This window comes from Peromyscus maniculatus, chromosome 19, assembly GCF_049852395.1.
Source record: "Peromyscus maniculatus bairdii isolate BWxNUB_F1_BW_parent chromosome 19, HU_Pman_BW_mat_3.1, whole genome shotgun sequence".
Classification (NCBI taxonomy): domain Eukaryota; kingdom Metazoa; phylum Chordata; class Mammalia; order Rodentia; family Cricetidae; genus Peromyscus; species Peromyscus maniculatus.
Genome location: NC_134870.1, coordinates 66,072,187 through 66,094,013, shown reverse-complemented (window position 1 = coordinate 66,094,013; position 21,827 = coordinate 66,072,187). Strand labels below are relative to the sequence as shown.

At 52.4% G+C, this 21,827-nt stretch overlaps 1 protein-coding gene across 6 annotated transcripts in view; it reads right to left on the bottom strand.

The window, feature by feature from the left end:
• Myo5b (myosin VB) overlaps positions 1–21,827 on the bottom strand; it is a 309,643-nt gene that overhangs the window by 10,987 nt on the left and 276,829 nt on the right. For 3 of the 6 annotated variants that reach the window (XM_015992657.3, XM_076555509.1, XM_076555511.1), the window contains 7 exons: positions 21,276–21,376; positions 15,679–15,756; positions 12,765–12,963; positions 8,426–8,519; positions 6,113–6,256; positions 1,765–1,916; positions 128–217 (listed from right to left, as the gene is read on the bottom strand). In XM_015992657.3, the coding sequence (XP_015848143.2) occupies positions 128–217; positions 1,765–1,916; positions 6,113–6,256; positions 8,426–8,519; positions 12,765–12,963; positions 15,679–15,756; positions 21,276–21,376 (858 nt within the window). The remainder of the gene's footprint in view (positions 1–127; positions 218–1,764; positions 1,917–6,112; positions 6,257–8,425; positions 8,520–12,764; positions 12,964–15,678; positions 15,757–21,275; positions 21,377–21,827) is intronic. The other 3 variants (XM_076555510.1, XM_042264356.2, XM_042264355.2) reach the window with 1 other exon arrangement.

Here is a 21,827-nt window from a genome sequence, read left to right as displayed (position 1 = left end):
ACAGAGCTAGTTACACTGCGGTTCAAATCTTGTCTCCAAGAGCAGACGTGCATAGGGAGTCCGAAGCACCCCAAAATGCACGTAGATAAAGTGGGGTCCACTTTGGGGCACTTTGCTCACCACTCACCTCATCCCCACTGTACTGCTTCAGACAGTGGAGGAAGCGGCAGGTGTTGGACAACCAGAATGACGTCATCTCAAAGTCGTCATTGTGCTTCTGTGAAGAGAAAAGCACACCAGTGGCCCTGAGTCAAGTGTCTCCCATTGGCTGACATATATCCCTGGTGCCTCTCTTTTCATGTTTTCTGTGTTGCCCAGCATGCCTGGGCAGCCCCGATGTGTGCAGTCCACTTCCCAGGCACAGAGAGGATTCCCTTTGCAGAGATTTGCTGTTCCTCCACTCCCTGAGATGGTACCCAGACAGAACCATTCCCTGGTCTCCTGACGAGTGGTGCATGCACATGGGAAGAACAGGCCGTCTCCCAGAGCTGAAGAATGTGGAACTGAGTGGCACAAGTGAAGCTTAGGCCCAGCAGCCCCGGGCTCTAGTCTAGTCTAAACCTTGCTCTGGCCAACTCGGATTCTGACCTACCAGCTGCCCAACACAAGGCGTGCTAGGAAGCACAGCACTGAAATACACTAGTATCCCACTGACCTAGAAGTCGGATGCTCAGTGGCAATAAACTAAGTGAGCAAGGCTGCTTAGCAACCCATATACAACTCGATCTGTCCAGGTTGTGCATTACACCCACGGACTTCTCAGAGCCCATCCTGTAACACACCCCCGTTATTTAAGTGCAAGGACTATGAGCTACGACAACAGAACAAGGCTGACCACACAAGCTATGGGCTAGAGGGGGCTAATCTAGCTCAGAGCTGTAGAAGGTCTCTCTAAGGAAGTGATGTTTGCAGTCCTCGGCTGCCTTAGACTCCTGCTGGAGCTTATAAAAGAGGTCAAGGCTAGAGACACAGATTTGAGAGTGACCAGCCTAGGCATGCATGATACACTTCAGGGCAATTAGTAGATTAACACTGCCTGGAGCCAGAGCCAGAGAAGGCGAGGCAGCTGCCAAGGGCATGCAGCCAGAAGCTGAGGGCTAGCTTGCTCTCAAATCATGATCACAGGTTCACTAGACCGGAAAAGGTGCTGGCCATGGTGCTCTTGAGGATGGCTGGACTCTTTGGAATCAGGAGACAGTCTATGATATAGGACTATCACTGAGACGTCTGTCTCTAAAATCTCCCTCCTGCCACCTGACCCCAGCTCCTTTGAGAACACGCCTCACCACTAAACAGCTGCCACATTTGTCTGGTGTCTCAAGGTGACATTCTTGAGCTGTTAACACCCCACTCTCACCCTCCAGAGCAGTCCTGTTCTGGTCCAGGCTACCTCACCTAGTAAAATGATGAATGGCAGCTGCTGTCTCTCTGCAACCAACCTTGATGGTGTGTCCCAGCCCCTTGGAAAGGTGAGAGAGAGTATGGCTTCCTGAACGTGGTTCAGAGACCATCCACCTCCCTAACATCTGTGCTAGCGGGCAGCCAGGTTTTCCTGTACAGACAGGTTCAGCGGTTGTGGGAGGCCCACACTGGAGTCCTGGGCCTCCTGGCAGCTGCAGTCTTGAGCCTGCTCTGAGAACTGCTAGGCATCCCAGGTAATGTAACTGGTTCACTGGCTGAACACAGATCCAGAGAAGCGACGGAGGCGCTCGCTTTGCTCCGGCCGCCGGGAACCTCAGCTGTCTACACAGGCTCGTTACCTACCTTGAGGACTTTCTTAATGCCGTTGATGGTGGAACTCAGCAGCGAGTGTACCTTGAGGTCGTCGTTGGTGTAATCTGCATGCCTGATGCACATGTAGAGGATGTATGCAGGCAGGCAGGGCACGGTACCCGACAGCATCTGGGGCTTCAGGTCTAACAGCAACAACAGGGGAGTTAGATCTAACTGGGCTAACACCCTGCATGTCAGAACCCTTGCCTCAAAGAGAAGTACTTGCATTATTTCCCTGTAACTCACCCAGGAATCCACTGCTCACAGGCACTGGAAGAGGAATAAGATAGACTGTGGTAGTCTGAGACTATTATAGGCTCATGTATCTGAACACCTAGTCCTCAGCTGCTGGTGCTGTTGGGGGGGCATTATGGAACCTTTAGTAGATTGAACCTTGCTGGAGGAAGTGCATCCTTGAGGGGTTATAGCCTTGCCCTACTTCCTGCTTGCTCTCTCTGCTTCCTGCGTGCAGATGAAATGTGATCAGCCAGCTTCCTGTTGGGGTGCTGGCTGCTATGCCTTTCCTTTGCCTTTATGGCCTCTATCGCTCCAGAACTGTAAGCCAAACTCTTTTCTGAGTTGCTCTGGGTCACAGCAACAAGGTAACTAACGTGCACACTCAGCCAGTTGGAGACACTGGTCAAAAAAACAGAAGTATGGCCTGGCCGGATGTACTGACTCACACCTTTAATTCCAGCACTCAGGAGGCTGAGGCAGGGGGAGCCCTTGAATCTGAGTCAGCCTGGTCTACATAGAGAGTTTCAGGTCAGTCAGGGCTACAAAGAGAAAGCTTGTCATAAAACAAAGCAGAAGAACATATTACATTCCTAGGTGTTTGCATTATAGCAGTAAAATAAACAGGCCCTCAATGACTTCTCTACTCATGGAGGAAAGGGCCACAAGTTATAAACTCAGGAAGGGGCTTACAGCTAGAGGCAGGCTGTAGGGGGCTCATGCAATGAGGTGAGAACTCCACTTCTTGGCACCTGAGCTTCTGACTAGGCACAGTGGGTTCTTCAATACTGAAGGTTAGTATCAGGAGAATTTAGCAATATCATATCATATAGCAAATCATGTTCCCAATGAGAGCCAGTTGGCCAAGGGCTGAGAAGGCTGGAACAACCTCTGGTGCACGGGTATGCTGTTCAGTTTTTTGTCACCTTATACAAGTGGGAAATTGAGAAAATGCCTCCATCGGAGTGGCCTGTAGGTGAGCCTGCAGGGCATTTTCTTGATTAGTGATTGATGTGGGAGGGTCCATCAGACTGGAGGTGGTGCCACCCTTGGGCAGGTGGTCCTGGATGGTGTAAGAAAGCAGGCTGAGTAAGCCACGGGGAGCAAGTCAGTAAGCAGGACCCCTCCATGGCCTCTGCATCAGCTCCTGTTTCCAGATTTCTGCCTTGAGTTCTTTTTATGATAGACTGTAAGTGGAATGGTCATGGTGTTATTGTAGCCACAGAGGTCAAACTTAACAGTGGAGCTGCCAGTCTGGAACGATTTCCTGGCAGCACTTGCCCTGATGTCTCAAAGCTGAACTGGTCCAGCAGTCCGCTGCCACTCTGCTCAACATGTCCCTTTGTCCAGCTACTCTCATCTCCCCTTTTCCCTGCCTTGGACTGTGACTCTACGAAGTCCATACTGATACTCAAGCTCCCTGGCCCTCCCTCCTAAGGCCTCTGGGAAGCTGTCAGATGGACTCTAGTATCCTGAGGGGCTAAGAAGCCAGGTTCAAAGCAATGAATAATGGCAAGAAACCAGGGCGTTTGGAATGGAAGAAGGGTCTGGTGCCAGGTTAAGATGATGGGTGAGAAAGGGCCCCAGCACCTCACTGTGGCTCTGTCTGTATCCCAGCTCTCAGCCTTCAGTCTCATTACCCAACCCAACCCAAACCCCAAATGCCTTCTGGGCTTGGAACTCACAAATGGGGAGGTCCCTCACCCTCTACCTGGACCAGCAGGATCCTTAAGTTATCTGCCAAGGCCAATGAGAGTTGGGGTCAGGCTGGGCTGCAGGTATCTTCACCTGATAGACAGATTACTTCATTCTTTCAAATAACATCCTTCTAGTTAGTGTTAATTACAGGCCATAACACGCTGGATACATGGTTAACATTCTGGCATATTCTAGATTCTAGGCTATAGATTGGCTCTTCACTCTAATTAGAATGCCAGCAGTATTAATCCAGGAAAAAAAATGCTGTTCAATAGGCCCACTCCCAATCTCTAACATCTTACTTCAAGCCTTCCCTATGTGCAGATTTTAAGCAGCTTGCCTTGCCTTGTGGTAGAACAGGCTCACTTCTGTTTCTTAGGCAGATGTTAGCATCTCATAGGATGGGGATTACAACTCTACTTTCTTCTCCTCTCTGAAGCAACTAGCCAGGGACGGGTTCCCTATAAAGTGGTCCATCTCTGTATATGGGTGTCACCGAAAGGCAGACGATGATGTACTCTTCCTTGGTATCTAGGTAGGAGGTGATTGCCTAGAGCCATCTAAGCATAAGAGCAGGAAGGGGCCCTTGACTTACGCTTAATTAAGTCATTACATTTAGAGTCCTGTTTACTTGTTCAGTTAGCTCTGATGTTGTCAACTTTGTGTTTTATATTTACCAAAGAGTCACTGGAGCATGATAGACACCAGCAAGCTATTATAAATGCCCAAATCAAACGTCCGCAGGGCAGTCACACGGAACTCATGTTCTGTTTCTCCTGTGCTCTTGGCCTAGGTGCAGTACTCGGTCGGCAGAGAGCTCTCTGCCCTGGAGTGACTTCCTCTAGGTAATGTTTACCTCCAGCTCTGACTCCTTGTGTGAGAAAGCCCTGCATTGCGCCCAGCTTCCTCCCTGGCTCCACTCCACATGCTGGTGTGTGTGTGTGTGTGTGTGTGTGTGTGTGTGTGTGTGTGTGTGTGTGTGTGTATGTGTGTGTGTGTGTGTGTGTGTGTGTGTGTGTATGTGTGTGTGTGGGGTCAGTCCCACCAACCATTTGACAGATGGGGACACTATAGCACCATGGAGAAGAGGCAGTGGTATTAGACTACTAAAGAATCTTCCTTTTGCCCAACAGGACTCTTTTCTCTATGGTTTCCCCCGCTGGCTCTGCAGGAAGCTGCCGGGCTGGGCTGGACAGAGCATAAAGGGGGGGGGGGGCGCTGTTGAAGGCAGACGAGGTTGAGACAGGAGAGGAAGGGGACCAGGGTCCCCAGGAGTCCTGTATCCATTCCTGAAGGTGGCATCCACTACTGGCCACAGAGAACTATCTTGACACAAACCTCAACAACCTGTAAACATGACTCAGACCCCACCCCCAACTGAGCATCCTTGGAGAGTGATCCCATGGGCTGGTGGCTCCCCTCTAACTTAACAGGGAAAATACTTCCCTTTCCAGAGTTGTGGGGGCTGGAAAGTGGGTAGCAGGTGTTCTAGTCCCGAGGACCAAGCTGGGTGGAGTTTGCCTTTCCTGGAGCTGCCTGAGCTGCTAGGCCACATACTGAGCGTCTATCACTCACCCTGCTTCTCACAACTTTGGTGTTACAGTGTTAGTGTGAAGGTGTTGGATCCCCGGGAACAGGAGTACAGACAGCTGGGAGTTGCCATGTGGGTGCTGGGAATTGGATCCAGGTCCTCTGGAAGAGCAGCCAGTGCTCTTAACTGCTAAGCTATCTCTCCAGCCCAGTGTTAGAGGGTTTTTTTTTTTTTATCACCTTCTCATGTCACACATGAGAACACTGGTCGTCAACTACATGGCTAGCTTACACACAGGCTGTCCGATTCCAGAGGCCACACTCACCCATGCTGGATTGCACAGTACTATCAAACTGTAAATAGAAGGCGTTCGAATCCCTGACCCACGGTTTATCCCCTGTGTGACCTGAGACAGTTATTAGAATGATTTCAGCATTCTCCAAGATGAGGTCAGGACTTGTATGGTGCCCACGGATATAGATGCTGGGAGTATTGAACAATCAGGGAGGGTGTGGCATTGGGCACAGGTGCTGACACGCTTGCACGGCGTGTCCTGCTATTGCCGATGCACATGGCCCACCCTGAACTTCCCCCGAGAAAGAAGGGTTGCAGCAGCCACCGCAGAGAAGCGTGGGTGGGCAGGAGCCACGCAGCCCCTGGCAGAACAGGGGCCTCTCTTCCCTGCGCTGATGCAAGGCTACAGGGGTGGGGTTTTGGAAAAGCATCAGGGAAGCACAGCACAGCTGTAGATGGCGGCCATGAGGTGGAGGAGGGGGTTAAGAAGATCCGCGGGGGAGATGGGAGGGTTGGGGGGGGGTGAATAGAGATGGGAGAGGAAGGAGGGCTGGCAGGCGGCATGCCACTGCAGATCCTGACCTGTCACCAGGTTCCGGATGAGGAGGGCCTCGTCCTCTTTGTGGTACTCCAGCATGCCTTGGAAGTCTTTCTCTTTGCGCTGGACTGTGACCTGTCTTGTGAGTTCATGGTGCCTCCTGTCACTCTGGGCCAATGCCTGGGCAGCTGAGTGGGAGAGAGAGAACAGAAACATGGTGAGAACATGCAGCCGAGTGCCTGCAGGAGGGGTGTCCGGGCTTGGGGATCATGCTCAGGGTACCGGAGCACCCATGCTCTATGAGCCTGTTCCTGCAGCCTGAACCCTCTCTGTCTGTGGGTCAAGGACTTCAGCCCTTGTGCTCTGGTCCACTGTGGACGAGAGGAGGGAAATCTCTGCAAGGGAAATAAATGGGTAGGGTTTGGGACCAGAGAAAATGTGAGAAGTAGTGGCAGCCACGTTCAGCCTGCCCCGCTGGCAAGCGCTTCTCTCCTCCTACCAAGCTGTAAGGAAGGTCCCCGAGTCTGGGAGGAGAGCCAGGCAGCGCCCTGTTCCACACAGTTTCCTGTGCGGACCACAGCACTGCACTGGCCCTCAGGACACTATGGTGGAACAGTTGTGGGCTGGCCAGGGGAGCAGGTGGCGCCAGGGGGGCAGAAACACTGTAGCTGCCCTCTAAGTGTAGTGTGAGCCCATGTAGGCACAACTGCCTGGGAGGCATCTTAGTGGTACCCATCGGGGGTATCGAGGACTTGTTAAACTTCATGCAGACCTTTCCCCCAGCCCAGGGGAGGGTAGTAGATGCCAAATATTTATGCATGGCACACCTGGGTACCAACAGTGTGAGGGTGCTGTCACCAGCACAGGACAGATATGAAGCCCCCAGTTTTGCCCCCACCAGTCTGGCTGAGGAGGTGCATTCGTGTGTTTGCACAGAAAAACACTTGACAATGCAGCTCGGCCAGGTGCCAGGCCAGGAGTGTGCGCCATGGGTGTTGGTGGAGGTGGAACACCGAGAAAGCCAAGCAGGAAGGAAGAAAGCAGGCAAGGACAGGGCTGGTCCATCAAAACATCCCCTAGAGCAATGATTCTCTACCTTCCTAACGCTGTGTTCTCTACCTTCCCAATCGTAAAATACTTCCGTGTCTGCTTCATAACTGTAATTTTGCTCCTGTTATGAATCGTAATGTAAATATCTGTATTTTCTGATGGTCTTAGGTGACCCCTGTGAAAGGGTCATATGACTCCCAAAGGGTTTGTGACCTACAGGTTGAGAACCACTGCCCTAGATGAATGGGAAAAGAGCTGGGCAGGTGATCCTGGTGGAAATTTGTAACCAGCTGGAGGGATGCTCTGTGTATGTGCATATGCATATATGTACACATACAGAGGAGCACAAGGTAAGAGTTGGGATTTTACTCTGCTGGCTATGGGGAGAGGGCCGACAGTGCTCTGAGCGGAGGCCCTGGGAAGCTACTGAGTCACCTGGGAACAGAGGACAAAGGTTGGTCCCAGGGTAGTCAGGGCACACACACAGCCTGAAGCATGGAGGAAGGTTAAGATAGGTCTTAAGGTTGATAGGTCTTCCGGACCTAGCAGCATGGAGAGGTTGGAAGCCGAGAGACTTGGAAAATGACTACGCAAGGATCCAAAGATAAGAACCCTGCAGATGACGGAGGTGCACAGGGCACATGCAGGGAGACCGTCAGCTGAGAAAAGGTCACAAGCTGCCTGGTGTGGGCGGGCAGAGATGCCCCTCACGCTACAGAAGCAACGGCTATACACTCGGTGATCAGTGGTGTGCCCAGAAGGCTGTGGCCTCAGGATAGCACAGGGCATGATTCCAGGCCTAGGGTGGTGGCTCTTGAGCTGAGGAAGAAGAGAGTCATCTGTGGCACAAGGGGCCAGAGGGCTACAAGCAGGGTGGGACATGTTTAGAGAGCACAACAGTTAGCGTTCCAGGAAAGAACATGCCCATGGCTTTAGGAGAGTGATTTAGCCTTCTGTCTGCCCCTCCCTCTGGGCTAGACTCCAAATTGAGAGTTTAATTGTGGCACCCCGCGGCCCGGGCTGAGGGCCCCAGGTCTTCGGGTCATGGTGTTCTTTCACACCAGAAAGCCTCCAAGGGCAGGCACCACTGTGAACCTGTGTGTCTCACTCTTCCAGCCTGCAGAACCCGGCTCACACCTGCTCAAGCAGGTCTCCCTCCCTGCTGAGATGGGAGCTTCCGGGAAGCCGAATCCCTCCAGGACAGGGCTGGAGCAGGCACAGCCACCAGAAAACTGATGAAGTCCCACAGGCTGGCCAAGTCAGCTCTGCCCCAGGTCCCTATACTCAGGCACACCCAGGCACAGTACCTTCTAAGTCCTGGACCTTCTTCATGTAAATCTTCAGCTGCTTTTTCAGCTTCCTCTCATTCTTCTCCAGCTTTTCTACCAATTCTTTAAAATCCTGAAAGCACAAGGGAGCAGCAGTGTGAGATGTGGGCCTCACACTGAAGGAAAGGGGAAACCCTTGCCAGGAACACAGGGGCCCAAGGAGGCTAAGGAGCCCCACTCAGGTAAGGGCAGAAGGGCGGCCTCTCACAGGCCCAGCACCTGCTCAGAATCCAGGAAGGACGATGAGTCAGAGTTCATTCTACCAGCAACAACAGGGTGAACTCCTCCCAGGGCGAATTCCTCCCATTGGGGCACTCTGGCGCCTTGTGGAATCCTAGGGCTCCCTAAGTCAAGCCTCCCCAGAGGACACCAAGCCCAGGTGTCCAGGGGAGCAGCGGGCAGCACTCGGGGTGGAGGTGTGGTCATGTAGGGTCAGCAAGCCAAACGGGCTTCTGGGATGGGAAGCCAAACAGGACAGGGGCTGTGGCCTCAGTCGCTAGCAACTGTTGCCCCTGGAAGCAAGTCAGCCCACTGGGACCTAGAACAGTAAGCTGCCCAGGGAAGGACTTTGCGATCATTATCATCCCCACCACGCTGGCTGGGCGGTGGCTCTTTGAGAAAGTGAGAGAGGGAAGGAGCCCTGCTTTCACCGTTAGAGCCAAGCCTAGGTAACCAGAGTGACGGAGAGAGGGGAAGCAAGCAGTTCATCCGGGGCCTCTGAAACCTCTGGGGTGTGTGTACATTCTCACACTCCGGCCCTGTGCGTATTACAGGGTACAGAACCCAGGGCCAGGGAAACGTGCTAGGCAAGTACTCCATTGCTGGTGCTCCACCACCAAGAGGGAACCTTTGCCTTGGAGTCCAAGGATTTATTGTGTGTGTGTGTGTGTGTGTGTGTGTGTGTGTGTGTGTGTGTGTGTGTGTGTATACGCTGTGTTTGCCCCTGTGAGTGGGAGTGCAGGTGCCTGTGGGGGGGCCAGAGGATGGAGAGGGCTTTAAGGTAGGCCTGCAGAAGAGAGTGAGCTACAAGATGAATACCAGTGCTATGGGCTTTGCGGACAATTCTAACTGTAGGTGTTTGGAGGGACTTTATCTTCACTGAAAAGGGGAGGGGCTGGTCAGACGGCTCAGCAGGCACTGGTACTGCTACCAAGCCTGCTCTGCCCTCAGAACCTACTCGGTGGAGAGAACTGACTCCCGTGAGCTTTCCTCTAATGGCCACGCACTCGCGTGGCAGGATTCCCCACGAATAAATGAATAATAAATAGATAACACAAACCACAAAAAACCCTTCTCAGATGAGGGACATCTAAATGTTCACGTAGTCCAAAGGACAGGGGTGATAGCACGCACAGCTGGGGAGGGAGAGGAAGAAAAGGAGGAGGGAGGGAGAGAAGGATTGGGGGGAAGGGATGGGGGAGAACAGGTCAGAGACTGCAGGAAGCCGGTTGATACAAAGGACTTAAGTGTCTTGAATCACTTTAGTCAAGATTCTTAGGGGACAAATAAGGTCTCCTGTTTTAGTCAGTGTTCTATTGCTGTGAAGAGACACCATGACCACGGCATCTCTGCTAAAAGAAAACATCTAATTGGAGGCTGGCTTACAGTTTCAGTCTTAGCCCATTATCATCTAGGCAGGGAGCACGACAGCACACAGGCAGGTGCTTGAGCAGTAGCTGAGAGCTACATCCTGATCCACGGCATGAGAGAGAGACTCTGGGCTTGGCATGGGCTTTGAAACCTCGAAGCCCACCCCCAGGGACACAATCCAACAAGGCTGCGCCTTCGAATCCTTTTAATCTTTTCAAGCACTGCCATTCCCTGGTGACTAAGCATTCAAATCTGTGAGTCTGTGGGGGCCATTTCTTATTCCAACCACCACACCTGTGAGCCCTGGGGTTTATGATGGCCCCATCTCACCCTCAGGCACCCATCCTATCGACTAAGCCAATCCACCGAATGAGGAATGTTGCAGACCCAGTCAAGGCTGTGGTATTGCAACTGCCAGCTGATTCCCATGAAATGCAATGTTACTGAGTCCGGAAGACGAAAATGCGCTTGGGTCTCCCCATAATCGTTCTTCACAAACTTCCACAAAACTCGGGGGGATAATCAACAAATACCCTGACACCTGTGTGCAGATAAAACACCAGGCGCCTCAACAAGGAAGGGTAAAGTCCAACAGTCAGGCTGCAGCCACTCTTCTGTTTCGAGGCACAGGCTCCACAGCCAGCCTCCGCAAAGGAGCCTGGGAAAGGCATCTCTCCACTCGAATTGCTCGTGCAGATGCTGACTGCGACCCACAGTGCTGCATCCTGTCTGCCAGCTCTTCAGGTTAACAGCCTTCGTTTAAAAGGCCAGGGGCCTTCTCCTTAATGTGCTAAGCAGAATCACGTAAAGCTGTGCTCCCCACCCTGGACCCCCCTGGGAATCTCCAAAGCCTGAGCTCAGCGCAACTCAGGATGAATTAAAGGCAATACTAAAGCTGGCAAACTCCTGGAGCTGCTTTTGAGGCCCAAAGCCACAAAGGCCACAGTGATGGTGACTACAGGACCGAATTAACCCGAGAGAAGTCTTGGCATCGAAGGTTGACTGTGTCTGCAGACATCTCTAGAGGAGATGCGACCGGGACAATTACATCCTTACCCCACCACCCACAAGCCTCTCTGACCTCTTCAGCCGGAACTGCCCTAAATTCCTGGATGTTTAGCTCTTAAGGTTCCCAGCATGCTGTGTTGTGGTCAGCTGTATACACGTGTCCTCCTCCTTGCCCAGTGCCCATGACTCATCTGCCAGCACAAAGCTGGCATGGATATTTGCTGACAATGGGGACATAAAACACAAATAGTCCTTAGAACGTGCTGCATGTTGGCTCTGCTTCTGGGTCATAGTTCCAGACCCTGTGCTACAAGTCTCCCAAACTACAAGGTGGCAAACTGTAGTCTCCTTGTCTTCATAGACCCAGAACCTCAGGCTCCTACTCACATGCCAAGGTTCACTACTCTGGCAGATGGGCCCATGATACAGTCTTTCCTCTGCTCAAGGTGGGGGCTGTCCACTGACTCTCCTGGGCTGCAAGTGAGTACAGCAACTCTATGTTATATAGCTCTCTTAGCTAGCTGGTCACCCACCATATCACATGTCCAGTGCTCCCCCCCCCCCCCCCCCCCCCCCCCCCGCCAGGAGTCATCGGCCTGCAAATGCATTTTCTAGGTTATGTCCTTCACGTACTGGAAGCTGGCTCAACAACTTATTATTTGATTTTTAGATATATACAAAATAGGTTTCGTGATGATGTTTTCATACATGTATATTATTGCCAACAACATGTACATTTCTGTGCATCAGACCAATTGTCTATAGTGATAAGAAGGCATATTATGGGAGGAGGAATGTGAATCCAGTACCTTACCTCCTCTTGGGGTTGACCCGAACCCAGGCTGTCTGGTCCCAGGTGCAATGATGGCCCAGCTGGGATGGACTGGAAGCCCTGCTAGTGTGTGCCCTGCCAATCAGGCTTGGGTACTTCCTGCTGTTCTCTCATAGGCACCCCACCCCAGAAGACATGTGAACTCCACTTCCATTCTTCTCCTCTATAAATCCTCTATTCGAATTTTTTCTTTTTCTGTAATCTGTGCTACTAATTCCATGGAGAACCATGTTTTTATCAACACTGTCTTCCTTATGCTCTTCATTTTGTCTTCCTCCTGACCTGTAAGTTCTCCAGGGGACACACTCTCCCATCCTTCTAACATCTGCCATGACCACCAAAGATAGCCACCAATGATTTCTGTTCCCATCAAACGACAAGTACATCCCGACTACATCCGGCTGAGCTGTGAGATTTGTCTTGGTCACTAGCATGGGGCAGAAGTAATGTCATGCTGGTTCTGGGCACAGGCCTTTAGGAGCCCTATGGCTCCTGCTTTCTTCTTCTTGGAAGCCAGTACCACATACAGCTTCTCAGGCTAGGCTAGAGAATGGACAGGGCACATGAGAGAGACCTCATGGAGGAAGACCCAAGTCCAGACACCAGCATGAAGCTACAGCAGATCTCCCAGCTCCATGTGGAGCATAGTCAAACTGTCCCCATTGGGATCTGCCAGAATCCCTGACCTGGACATAGACATTGCCATTTTAATACATCAAGTCCTATGCCATTTGTTTCAATTATCACTCGTCGACAGACAGGGGTTTTCTAGGTCTCTGTTCCTACTGCAGAGCTAAGGACATGAGCCTTGCCCATCTGGCAGCTCCTGATCATATGCCACCTAGAAAGGATCCCAAGAGCTACAACCCACGAGGCATGGCCACTTACCAGGTTCTCATTGGTCAGCCGAGTTATCTCCTGCTGGACCCCAAACTCCACCTGGGCCTCTGGGGAGAGCAGCAGGGTCTGGCAGAAGGTCTGCTGCTGCTTGTCCATCTCCTCTTTCAGGGCCTCCACCTGAGCCTTGAGACGCTCCACCTCTTCCTCATGCTCCAGGCTCTGGGCCTGCAGCTGGGCCTCCAGTAACCTGCACCCGAGAGAGAGAGCAGCCAGGTCACCATGTGGCTGGGGTGGGCACCCACGGTGAGAGGTCACAGACAAACGCAGCGGGGAGCAGCCAAGCACATAGCAGGAGCGATCATACAGCCCCAGCAAGGAAGATGCAGCGGGGAGGTGGGTACCGACGGGCAAGCAAGCCAACTTGCCATCCTCTCAGATGGGCACAGGCCTTTAGGAGCCAGAAACCACGGCCAAAGGCACCCTTGGCTTTAGGCTTCTTTTATCACCCTTGTTTTTTTCCCCCTATGGGCACAGCCTACTGGTTTGGGATTGAGAGATCATCTCCATGACAATATACCAGTAACGCAGGTAAATGTCTCATAGTGTCCTTGAAATAGCGGCATCAACATCTGCTCTAAAGTTTGTAAGAATTTCCTTGTATAGACAAAATACTGAAAAACAGAGCTCATTATATTAGTTTATTCTCCCTTCAGTAGATGCCTCTCTTTTTTTAGAAGGAGAAGAGCTATTGTTTGCCTTTCCTTTCCACCCTTACTGTCCCCACTTTACCTCATTTACTAATCATTTACAATTTTCCCTCTGGTCTAAATGGCTAAGACGACTTGGGGGGACATGCCATGAGAAACAAAGATCCAGAGGAAGCTTGGAGAAGCTTGGGAGGAGGCGCAGAGATTTCTGTCTAAGAGGCCCATGGTTCAAGGTCAGCGCCTGCCTGCTCTAGCAGGAACTTCAGCTTGGATCTGACCCTGGCATGGCCAGATGCAACAGGGGCATCTCCTGGGACTTCAGTCACCTGATGTAGCTTTCTGATCTATTAGGCCACCTTCAGCAAAAAGGGACATGGTTGGTGGGTTCTGAGGACATGCTCACCCCACTCTTTCCCTGGGATGTAGTAAAGTTTCTGCCCAGGGCAGTGCCCAGGGCCATCTCCTGGTGTCCAGATGGCAAGGAGTGGGCAGCCACCATGCCTTTGCTGTTCGTCTGGTTTGGGAGATAACTACCATAGAGAAGGGGGAGCAAGAGAGAAAGAGGACATCTGCTTTGTTGGCAGAAGCAGCCACATTTTAGGCAGCCAAGTCAGTTGTACAGGCCGGCATGTGTGAGGGCTTCTCAGCAAAGGGATGCAAATGAAAGAGATGATGAAGGATTGCCTACCACCTCAGGCCTGCTACCACAGGAAACAACAGTAACCTGAGACTGGTAGACGATACTCGGGTAATGAAACTGGCATTTTCGATAGCACACAGTATTCAGACACCATTCAGCACTGGCTACAAGAGACTAGAACTCCATCAGTGTAAGAGGTAAAGTTAACAGGAAAGAGGGCGTGGACCTTTTGGTTCTAGGGAGCTGTCTCAGAACCACTTTCTGACCTGCTCTGTGTCCCCTGCTCACATCTGCCTTACTCTCAAGTGGATTCAGCTCAGGGCTCTATGCCAGGAGTAAGATTCCCATCAAGCATCCGGAAGATCTCCTGAAGCATGGACCTGTGTGCTATTTTCCAATGCATTCACTTGATTCTTCCTTGTACCACAACCAGTCTCAAGACAGACATGAGGAGCACCCTGGAAATGGGCGCGTCAATTCCTGCTCTAACAAACTTCTGACTGGCGAGACTCCGACCTTGTTGAATAACCACCACAGAAAGCTAATGCTTCTGTACTTTCTACATACGTAAAGCTTCACCTGAGGTGATCCTCTTCCATCTGCTGACCCTGTGTGGCAGGGCCTGCTCTGGTCCACCATTTGACAGTGAGGAACCCGACCACACCCCCTGCTCAGGTTATGGGGCCCAGCAAAGGATGCATCACTGGACTGTCATGTAGGAATCTCCATGATCTCACCACCAGCAGCGTCAGGGAGAGGACCACGTGATAGCTGAAGTATGGGTACACCCCAGTCACTGAGGGAGCCAGGCCTAGCACTCATTCACCTCCCTGGCCCTGATTGATGACCCCCACCCCCCATTTCGTGTTGAGAACAAATGAACCAAGTCATGCTTCTGCTCTCTAAAAGTCACAGCAAGTATGACAGGCCTTGGCACTGCAGTCCTTGCTCTGCATACGTCCCTGGCTAAACTGTTCACCGACTGCTAAAGGTGGCTGGGGTCAGTGTTGCTGTTGATAGCAAATGTTAGATGGTCTACTTAACCAGAACTGAACCAGTCCCTTAAACCTGCCAAGCTGTGCTCACAAGGGCGCTGTGAGGGGCAGCCAGCACGACGAATCCCCAGCACTCGTCTGTCAGTGCTGGGACCAGCTGCATGCTGATAGCATGTACCAAGGGGCCTTGCATCTGCCCACAGCCAGCATGCAAACGAGGTCAAGGACTTCGGCTAGCCCTGAAGGGTTAAGAAGGGTGGCACGAAGCATGTCAGCAGCATCATGGGCCCTGGAGGCCCACAGCTGAGTTTCCTTCTTGTGGCTTCTATAGAAACCCTGCCTCTTCTCTCCACCTACAGAGTGAAGAGCTGGGCCACGTGGTCTTGCAGGTTCAACTGGGCCACCTAGTGCCACCATCTTGACCCAGGCAAGCAGCTTCTGCTGACGTCATCTACACTGCCCAGACACAAAAATGATGACTGGACAACCCCTAGGGATTGCTGGCCGGAAGCCCATGTGAACTGTGCCCAATACTCTCACAGTTGCTCAGGCCAAAACAAGGAACGCAGACATGAGCAGGCACACAGATGGAGCACATACAAGACGGGAGCGTGTTTGACCTGGCAACTTGCTTTAGGCCTTGGTAAGCCAAGCCGAGTTCTCCATCTTCATTCAAATATCCCCAGTCCTCAGTCTGGCTAGAGATAAAGTACAGAAAAAGAGGGTGTCCAGTGGAGAGGAGAGAGGCATTCAGACAGACTGGAGCAGCTTACAGGCAAGGCTTGGAGTCAAGAAAAGGGGACAGGCTGCAGGCTGTTCCCACACTTCTCTCTGGCTCCCACATTCCTGCAGACAGAATCCTCCTGGAGTTTCCCAGGTTTCAGGTACTGTCCGGGAAAGGGGTTCATGTGGTCTCACAGAGGCCCACCAATAGCTGCAGCTCAGGTACATGCTTGCCAAAGACACCAAAGAGCTGTACTTGTTCCAGTGACTCTACAAAGAACAGCCGTGCAATAGCCCAGGCTGGACCATGGCACTTCCGGGTCTGACACCCCCACCATGCTTTCTTCCATCTGAAGGAGCTGAAAGGACAGGGGGACAAGTCTAAACGGGGTCTGAAGAGAAAACACCAAATGTGCTGACGGCACATCGGGCCTGAGGAGACCCTCACGGTATGGAGGACGCAGGCCTCCCAAATGCACAGCTTTCTGCCATTCTCTAAGAGGAAGTAATTGCTTACTAACCTGAACTCCAGCTCTCCTTCCAGAGGTGTGTGTGTGTGTGTGTGTGTGTGTGTGTGTGTGTGTGTGTGTGTGTGTGTGTGTGTATGTGTGTGTGTTAAAGTTAACTGCAACAAACTTACAGGCTGAGAATCGAATGTCTTCCCTTGACTTACGTTACATACCATTTCTCTGTCCAGTCAACCCACGAAAGCAGGTCCCTGGTATTTTCTATTGGTCATGCCAGCTGCCTGATGTTAGCCAAGGTGGCTCTTGGAGGTCACTGTGCCCCATGCTCTTCTTATCCCACCCCACAGAGTCCTGGGCACAAGGGTGTCTTTAAAGGCCAGTGAACTAGCTGGTAGAGGGCATGAATCCTGGAGCAAGAATTAGTCCACACAGCCTACTAGAAAGGCCATTCAGCCCATGCCAGAACCCAGATGGCAAACCAAACAGCCCTGGTCAAGCCAGCTACTGTCGTGTTTAGTCATGCTTTGAGTCAAGCCCAGGGGCTGGAAGCATCCATTCCAGATCCTTCCAGAGCTAGCCTCTAGCAGGAGGTCACCAGACCTGTAGTGCTTACACAGTCTGTTTCCTGGGCTGGGGTGCCCGCATCTGTACCAACCTCTCTCTGAAGGTCTACTTCTAGGGCCTTTCTGTGGCTTCTGTTCCTAGTCTACAGCCAACCCCTTAGTGTTAGAAGCCCCCATCTCTGCGGCATGGCAGTGAGGAGGATGTTGCCAACAAGGTTACTTTGAGGAAGACCTCCACCTAAGTCTTCTGCCAGGTCGATGGCTGGAACTTCACCAGTGTGGTGGCTTGAATGACAATGGCCCCCACGGGTGTGAATACGTGGTCCCCACGGGTGTGAATACGTGGCCCCCATGGGTGTGAATACATGGCCCCCACGGGTGTGAATACGTGGTCCCCAGTTGGTGAACTGTTAGGGAAGGATTAGGGGGCGGGGCTTTGTCGGAGGAGGTGTGTTACTGAGGGTGGGCTTTGAGCTTTGGAAGGACTTTGCCATTCTCAGGTATCTCTCTCTGCCCTGGGCTTCTAGATCAAGACCTAGGCTCTCAGCTCCTATTCCAGCACTGTGCTGCCATCTTCCGCACCGTGATGGTCATGAACTCTAACTCTCTGAAGGTGTAAGGCCCCCAATTTTTTTTTTTCTGTTCATGGCCTTGGCCATGGTGCCTTATCACAGAAATGGGAAAGTAACTAAGATAGTTACTTTCAATACTGCTTTCCCTTCCTATGCCCAGCAGTTAGGTGTTCTGGGTAAGCCACATGTCTCAGAAAATCTGAGGACCTAAGGCTGTGTTGAGCAGGGGCTGATAGCGGCACCCCCTGTTCTCAGATGTGAAGGCTCGCATCTGCCTAGGGTCCTTTGGAGCAATGCTTGACTCCAAAGGAGGCCCTGGGGCTGTAGGAGTTCTTAGAAGTGCTCAGCAAGTGTGCACCAGGGCTGAAGAGGGATGAAAAGGCCAGCATGCTGTACTCCAGCTGTCCCCTCTGCTACAGGTGGAGACATGCTGGCACCTGGCTGGACCTCTGGGGGGGGTCTCCCAATCTTCCTCTGAGGCTTCCCAGCCTTGCTGACTGATCTTTAGAGCCCGAGAGGGGACTGCTGGGTCTCACTTCTGTAATTCTCGTCCTTTTCAGAGTGGCACGTGGGTGATGTCCAGATATACTTGTTGGAAGTTAGCATCAGTCCTCATGTTACTAATTTAACAGGGGAATAGAGTTCTGAGTTCTGTCACATGCTGGGTATCATGCAGAAAGGTAAAAGGTAATAATGTACATCACAGACCCTCTGCTTCAAAACATGAAAAGAGGCACATGAATAAATTAAAAACTAGTGAATCAGCTCAGGACTCAGTAGAGACTTTTGCTCCTAGGTGAGAGAGACCCAAAGTACCAGAGACTCAGACTCTTCATGCGTGTGCTTGGAAGTGTAGCTGGGGAGAGAGTGACACCTGCTGGTGGGAAGAGGAAAAGCCAAACAGCTCAGCTTCAGGAAATCACCAAATATATTCACGGACTCCCCCGTGCACAGGCACACCTGAAGTGGCTAAATACAGAGGGACAATCAGCAAGGCCCGCGGTTCATTGTGGAGCCAGGGGCCTCACCAGCTACTCTTCTGCTTTCCTTGGCTTGATTTCCCACGTGTTAGGTTAAGTGAGCTGTATGACCTCGGAAGTATTTTCTACTAGCCGTAGAGGTCATGCAACAGAAATGGTTTCAGAGAGGATGCACTTCCCTCTGCAGACCTTGGAAAATAGGACCAAGCAACCAGCCTCCGTCATCTATCCAGGCATGCCGAGGCTGGTCGGTTCCTTGTGTGTAGGAAGACCCCTGTGTGCTCTGTGGGTACTTACTTCTTTAGCTCACACTGAAGTTTCTCTCAGCAGCCCAGGATCTTTGCTGGGGCCTCTGAGAAGTAGATCAGGAGCTCAGACACAGAGGGAGAAAGAGGCCACCCGAGGGAAGCTGCCTTCAGAGCTAGGCTCTGTCTAGGTGCACTTGTCTTTCTAAGAACTGGCACCTCCAGTGGCCCTGGCTCTGGACAAAGGAATAAAGCTTCTCTGTGCTGAGGCCTCTTGCTGTTTCCTGGGTCCCAAGGACAGATGCACCAGTGCACTCTCTGACTTGCTGTGGAGGGAGGACCTCTACAGCCTTGGCAGGGCTTTGGTGAAAGTGTGCGGGGGTGGGGTGCGGGGGTCAGAGGAGTACTGTTCTTGAAGGCAGACCTAGGCTGAGTCCCAGGCACACTCCATGCCCAGTCCTAAGCCAGCTCTGTGACCTGGAGGGCCTGCCTAGGGGAGGCTGGCCTGGTGGTGGCAGCACCTTCTCTCCTAGTCCACATTTCCATCATTCTCCCAGAGCAGCTGGGAGAGGATGATAGACTTCTGACTCTGAGCTTGGCTTCCACGGCTGTTTCTTTCCCTTAGCTTTTCTGTAAGTAAAGCAGTGAGAACAGTGCTGGCCACGCCTAGCTCCCAAGAAGGCAGCAGAAGCTTGCAGAAGCAGAAGAGGGAGTGTTTCCCTCTCTAGGAGCTCCTGTCAGAGCAGGCCTCAGTACGGCTGGGCTGTGTAGGTTCACAGTGCAGGGGAGACCCTGGCCTGCAGGCTGACAGTGCAGGGGAGACCCTGGCCTGCAGGTTCACAGTGCAGGGGAGACCCTGGCCTGCAGGCTGACAGTGCAGAGGAGACCCTGGCCTGCAGGCTGACAGTGCAGGGGAGACCCTGGCCTGCAGGTTCACAGTGCAGGGGAGACCCTGGCCTGCAGGATCACAGTGCAGGGGAGACCCTGGCCTGCAGGCTGACAGTGCAGGGGAGACCCTGGCCTGCAGGCTCACAGTGCAGGGGAGACCCTGGCCTGCAGGCTGACAGTGCAGGGGAGACCCTGGCCTGCAGGATCACAGTGCAGGGGAGACCCTGGCCTGCAGGCTCACAGTGCAGGGGAGACCCTGGCCTGCAGGATCACAGTGCAGGGGAGACCCTGGCCTGCAGGCTCACAGTGCAGGGGAGACCCTGGCCTGCAGGTTGACAGTGCAGGGGAGACACAGAACACGAGGAATTTCTCTGCAGATCTCGACAGGCCATGAAAACTCAGCAGGTGGGAAGAGTGCCCAATCTGAGGGACTGCCCATGGGACTGAAGTGTATCTGGAATCTTCTCGGGATTCTAGCCTGAACTTAGGATATATACACATTTTCTAGGTACAGATTTCATCAAAATTCTAAAGGGATTCCACTTGACCACACATGGAAGACACAATTTGTATGTGTGTAAAGCTCTCCATTACAGGCCAACTACAGGAAAGGGCACAGCAAATCTCTATCTTCACAGCACCCTTGTCATAAGGGGGTGCCTGTCTGGGATCCCCAACATCACAGCCTAACTCCCCTTCCTTGCCAGTAAGTCCAGCTGCTTTTCCACTTAACTCTCGGATTTGCAGTCATTGCAAAACTTTCTCAAAGCTGAGGCTGGCACAAAACCCACAGAGACAAACTTCTGTGGTGCCTAATGTGGCAGATATTGGGGACCCAGGTCCCCTGACTGCTCCTCCTCTGGGCAGCCGCTCTTTCTTAACTCAGGTTCTCCGCTATTAGCTCACTGTTGCTTGCTGCACTTGCTGAGCGTGGACCGATTGTAAGATCTAGTAAAGGCTATTTTTGTCTCATCACCTCCACTCTTATTGAGGGAAGACGACAAAATCTGGGGCACTGAGCAGCCCCTGGAAAGACCTAGACGGAGGACTAGACTCCTGACAGCTGAAGGGAAGAACAGAAAGAAGGCTGGGAGCAATTTCGGTTCTGAAGATCAGAGCGATAAGCCCCGCACGGCTGTCAGCTTGCTTTCTAATTTAATACTGCCCGTGCTCTTTTTGCTCATTCATCTCACGCCTTATCTCCCACCCGAGAGAATTTAAGATGACTGGATCTTGACTCCGGCTTTAGCCCAGAAAGTCACCTTCATTTCTTCCCTTTCTTTAGGGAGCACTGGGGGCTGGCTACATCTCCCCTTCTGGTTTCCCACGCCTGGTGGGGGTGGGGGTGGGGGTAGGGGTGGGGCAACACAGCCCGGGAGCCAGGCCTCCTGGATTTTACCTTGGCTCGGCTCTAGGCCAGCTGCATGCCTAAAATGGCTCAATGCTTCTGGGCCTCAGTTTCTTCATCTGCGGAAAAGGGACTGCAGCAGCAGATCTGGACATCCTGAGCCCTTAAGTCTTCAGAGGAAGCAAACTCGGGCTGTGCTTACAGCATCACCCTGTGGTGAGTTCTGAAGGGTCCCTGCTTCCAGCAATGCTAAACAGATGCTTTCCATTGGCAGGTTTCCAAAGGGCCTTCCCTTCCAACAAATAATTCCCTGATGTTGGGCAGATGGCCAGTACCTAAGGGACAGGTTGTAACATGCTAGGCTAGACGGCGGCCCCTCCTGTCGCCAGGCTGCCTAGCACTTTCTCCAGGTACAGCGAGGTGGGCCCTACCTGTTTGTCTGGCAGACCCCGTGATAGGCCTCAATGGCATCTTCCTGGTCCACATGTTTCTCACTGTTGGGCCAACTTGTTCTGGCGTTGATGTTCGGTTCCTAGAAGGTACCAAATAAAAATTAGCTCTGGTGGTACAAACAATGTCTAGGAAATGGCTTTCCAAAATATTGAGGCATAGAAATGTGCTTTCGGGAAGAGAGGGAGACCTGGAGACATAAACAGCTGTGGCCATCTTGGGTGGAGGGACACAGTCTTAGCAGGGCCCAGCTGCGAGGCACTGAGAGCAAGTAGTGGGCAGCTGACAAGGATCCCGGAGGAGAAAGCACCCATAGCAGCAGGCATGGCCCAAGTTTCATTACTGAAGCCTTTCTTCCCCCAAGCCACCCCAGGGCTCACGTCTAGAGTGGTCTAGCCTATCAGAGCCCATTGGATGACTCGAGTAACCCCTATTCCCTCCCTCCCACGCTATGATCTGTCCTAGAAGGTGAGGACACCAGAAACAAACATGAAGAGGACCCACCCCTCTGGAAGGGCTGAGAGAGAAATCCC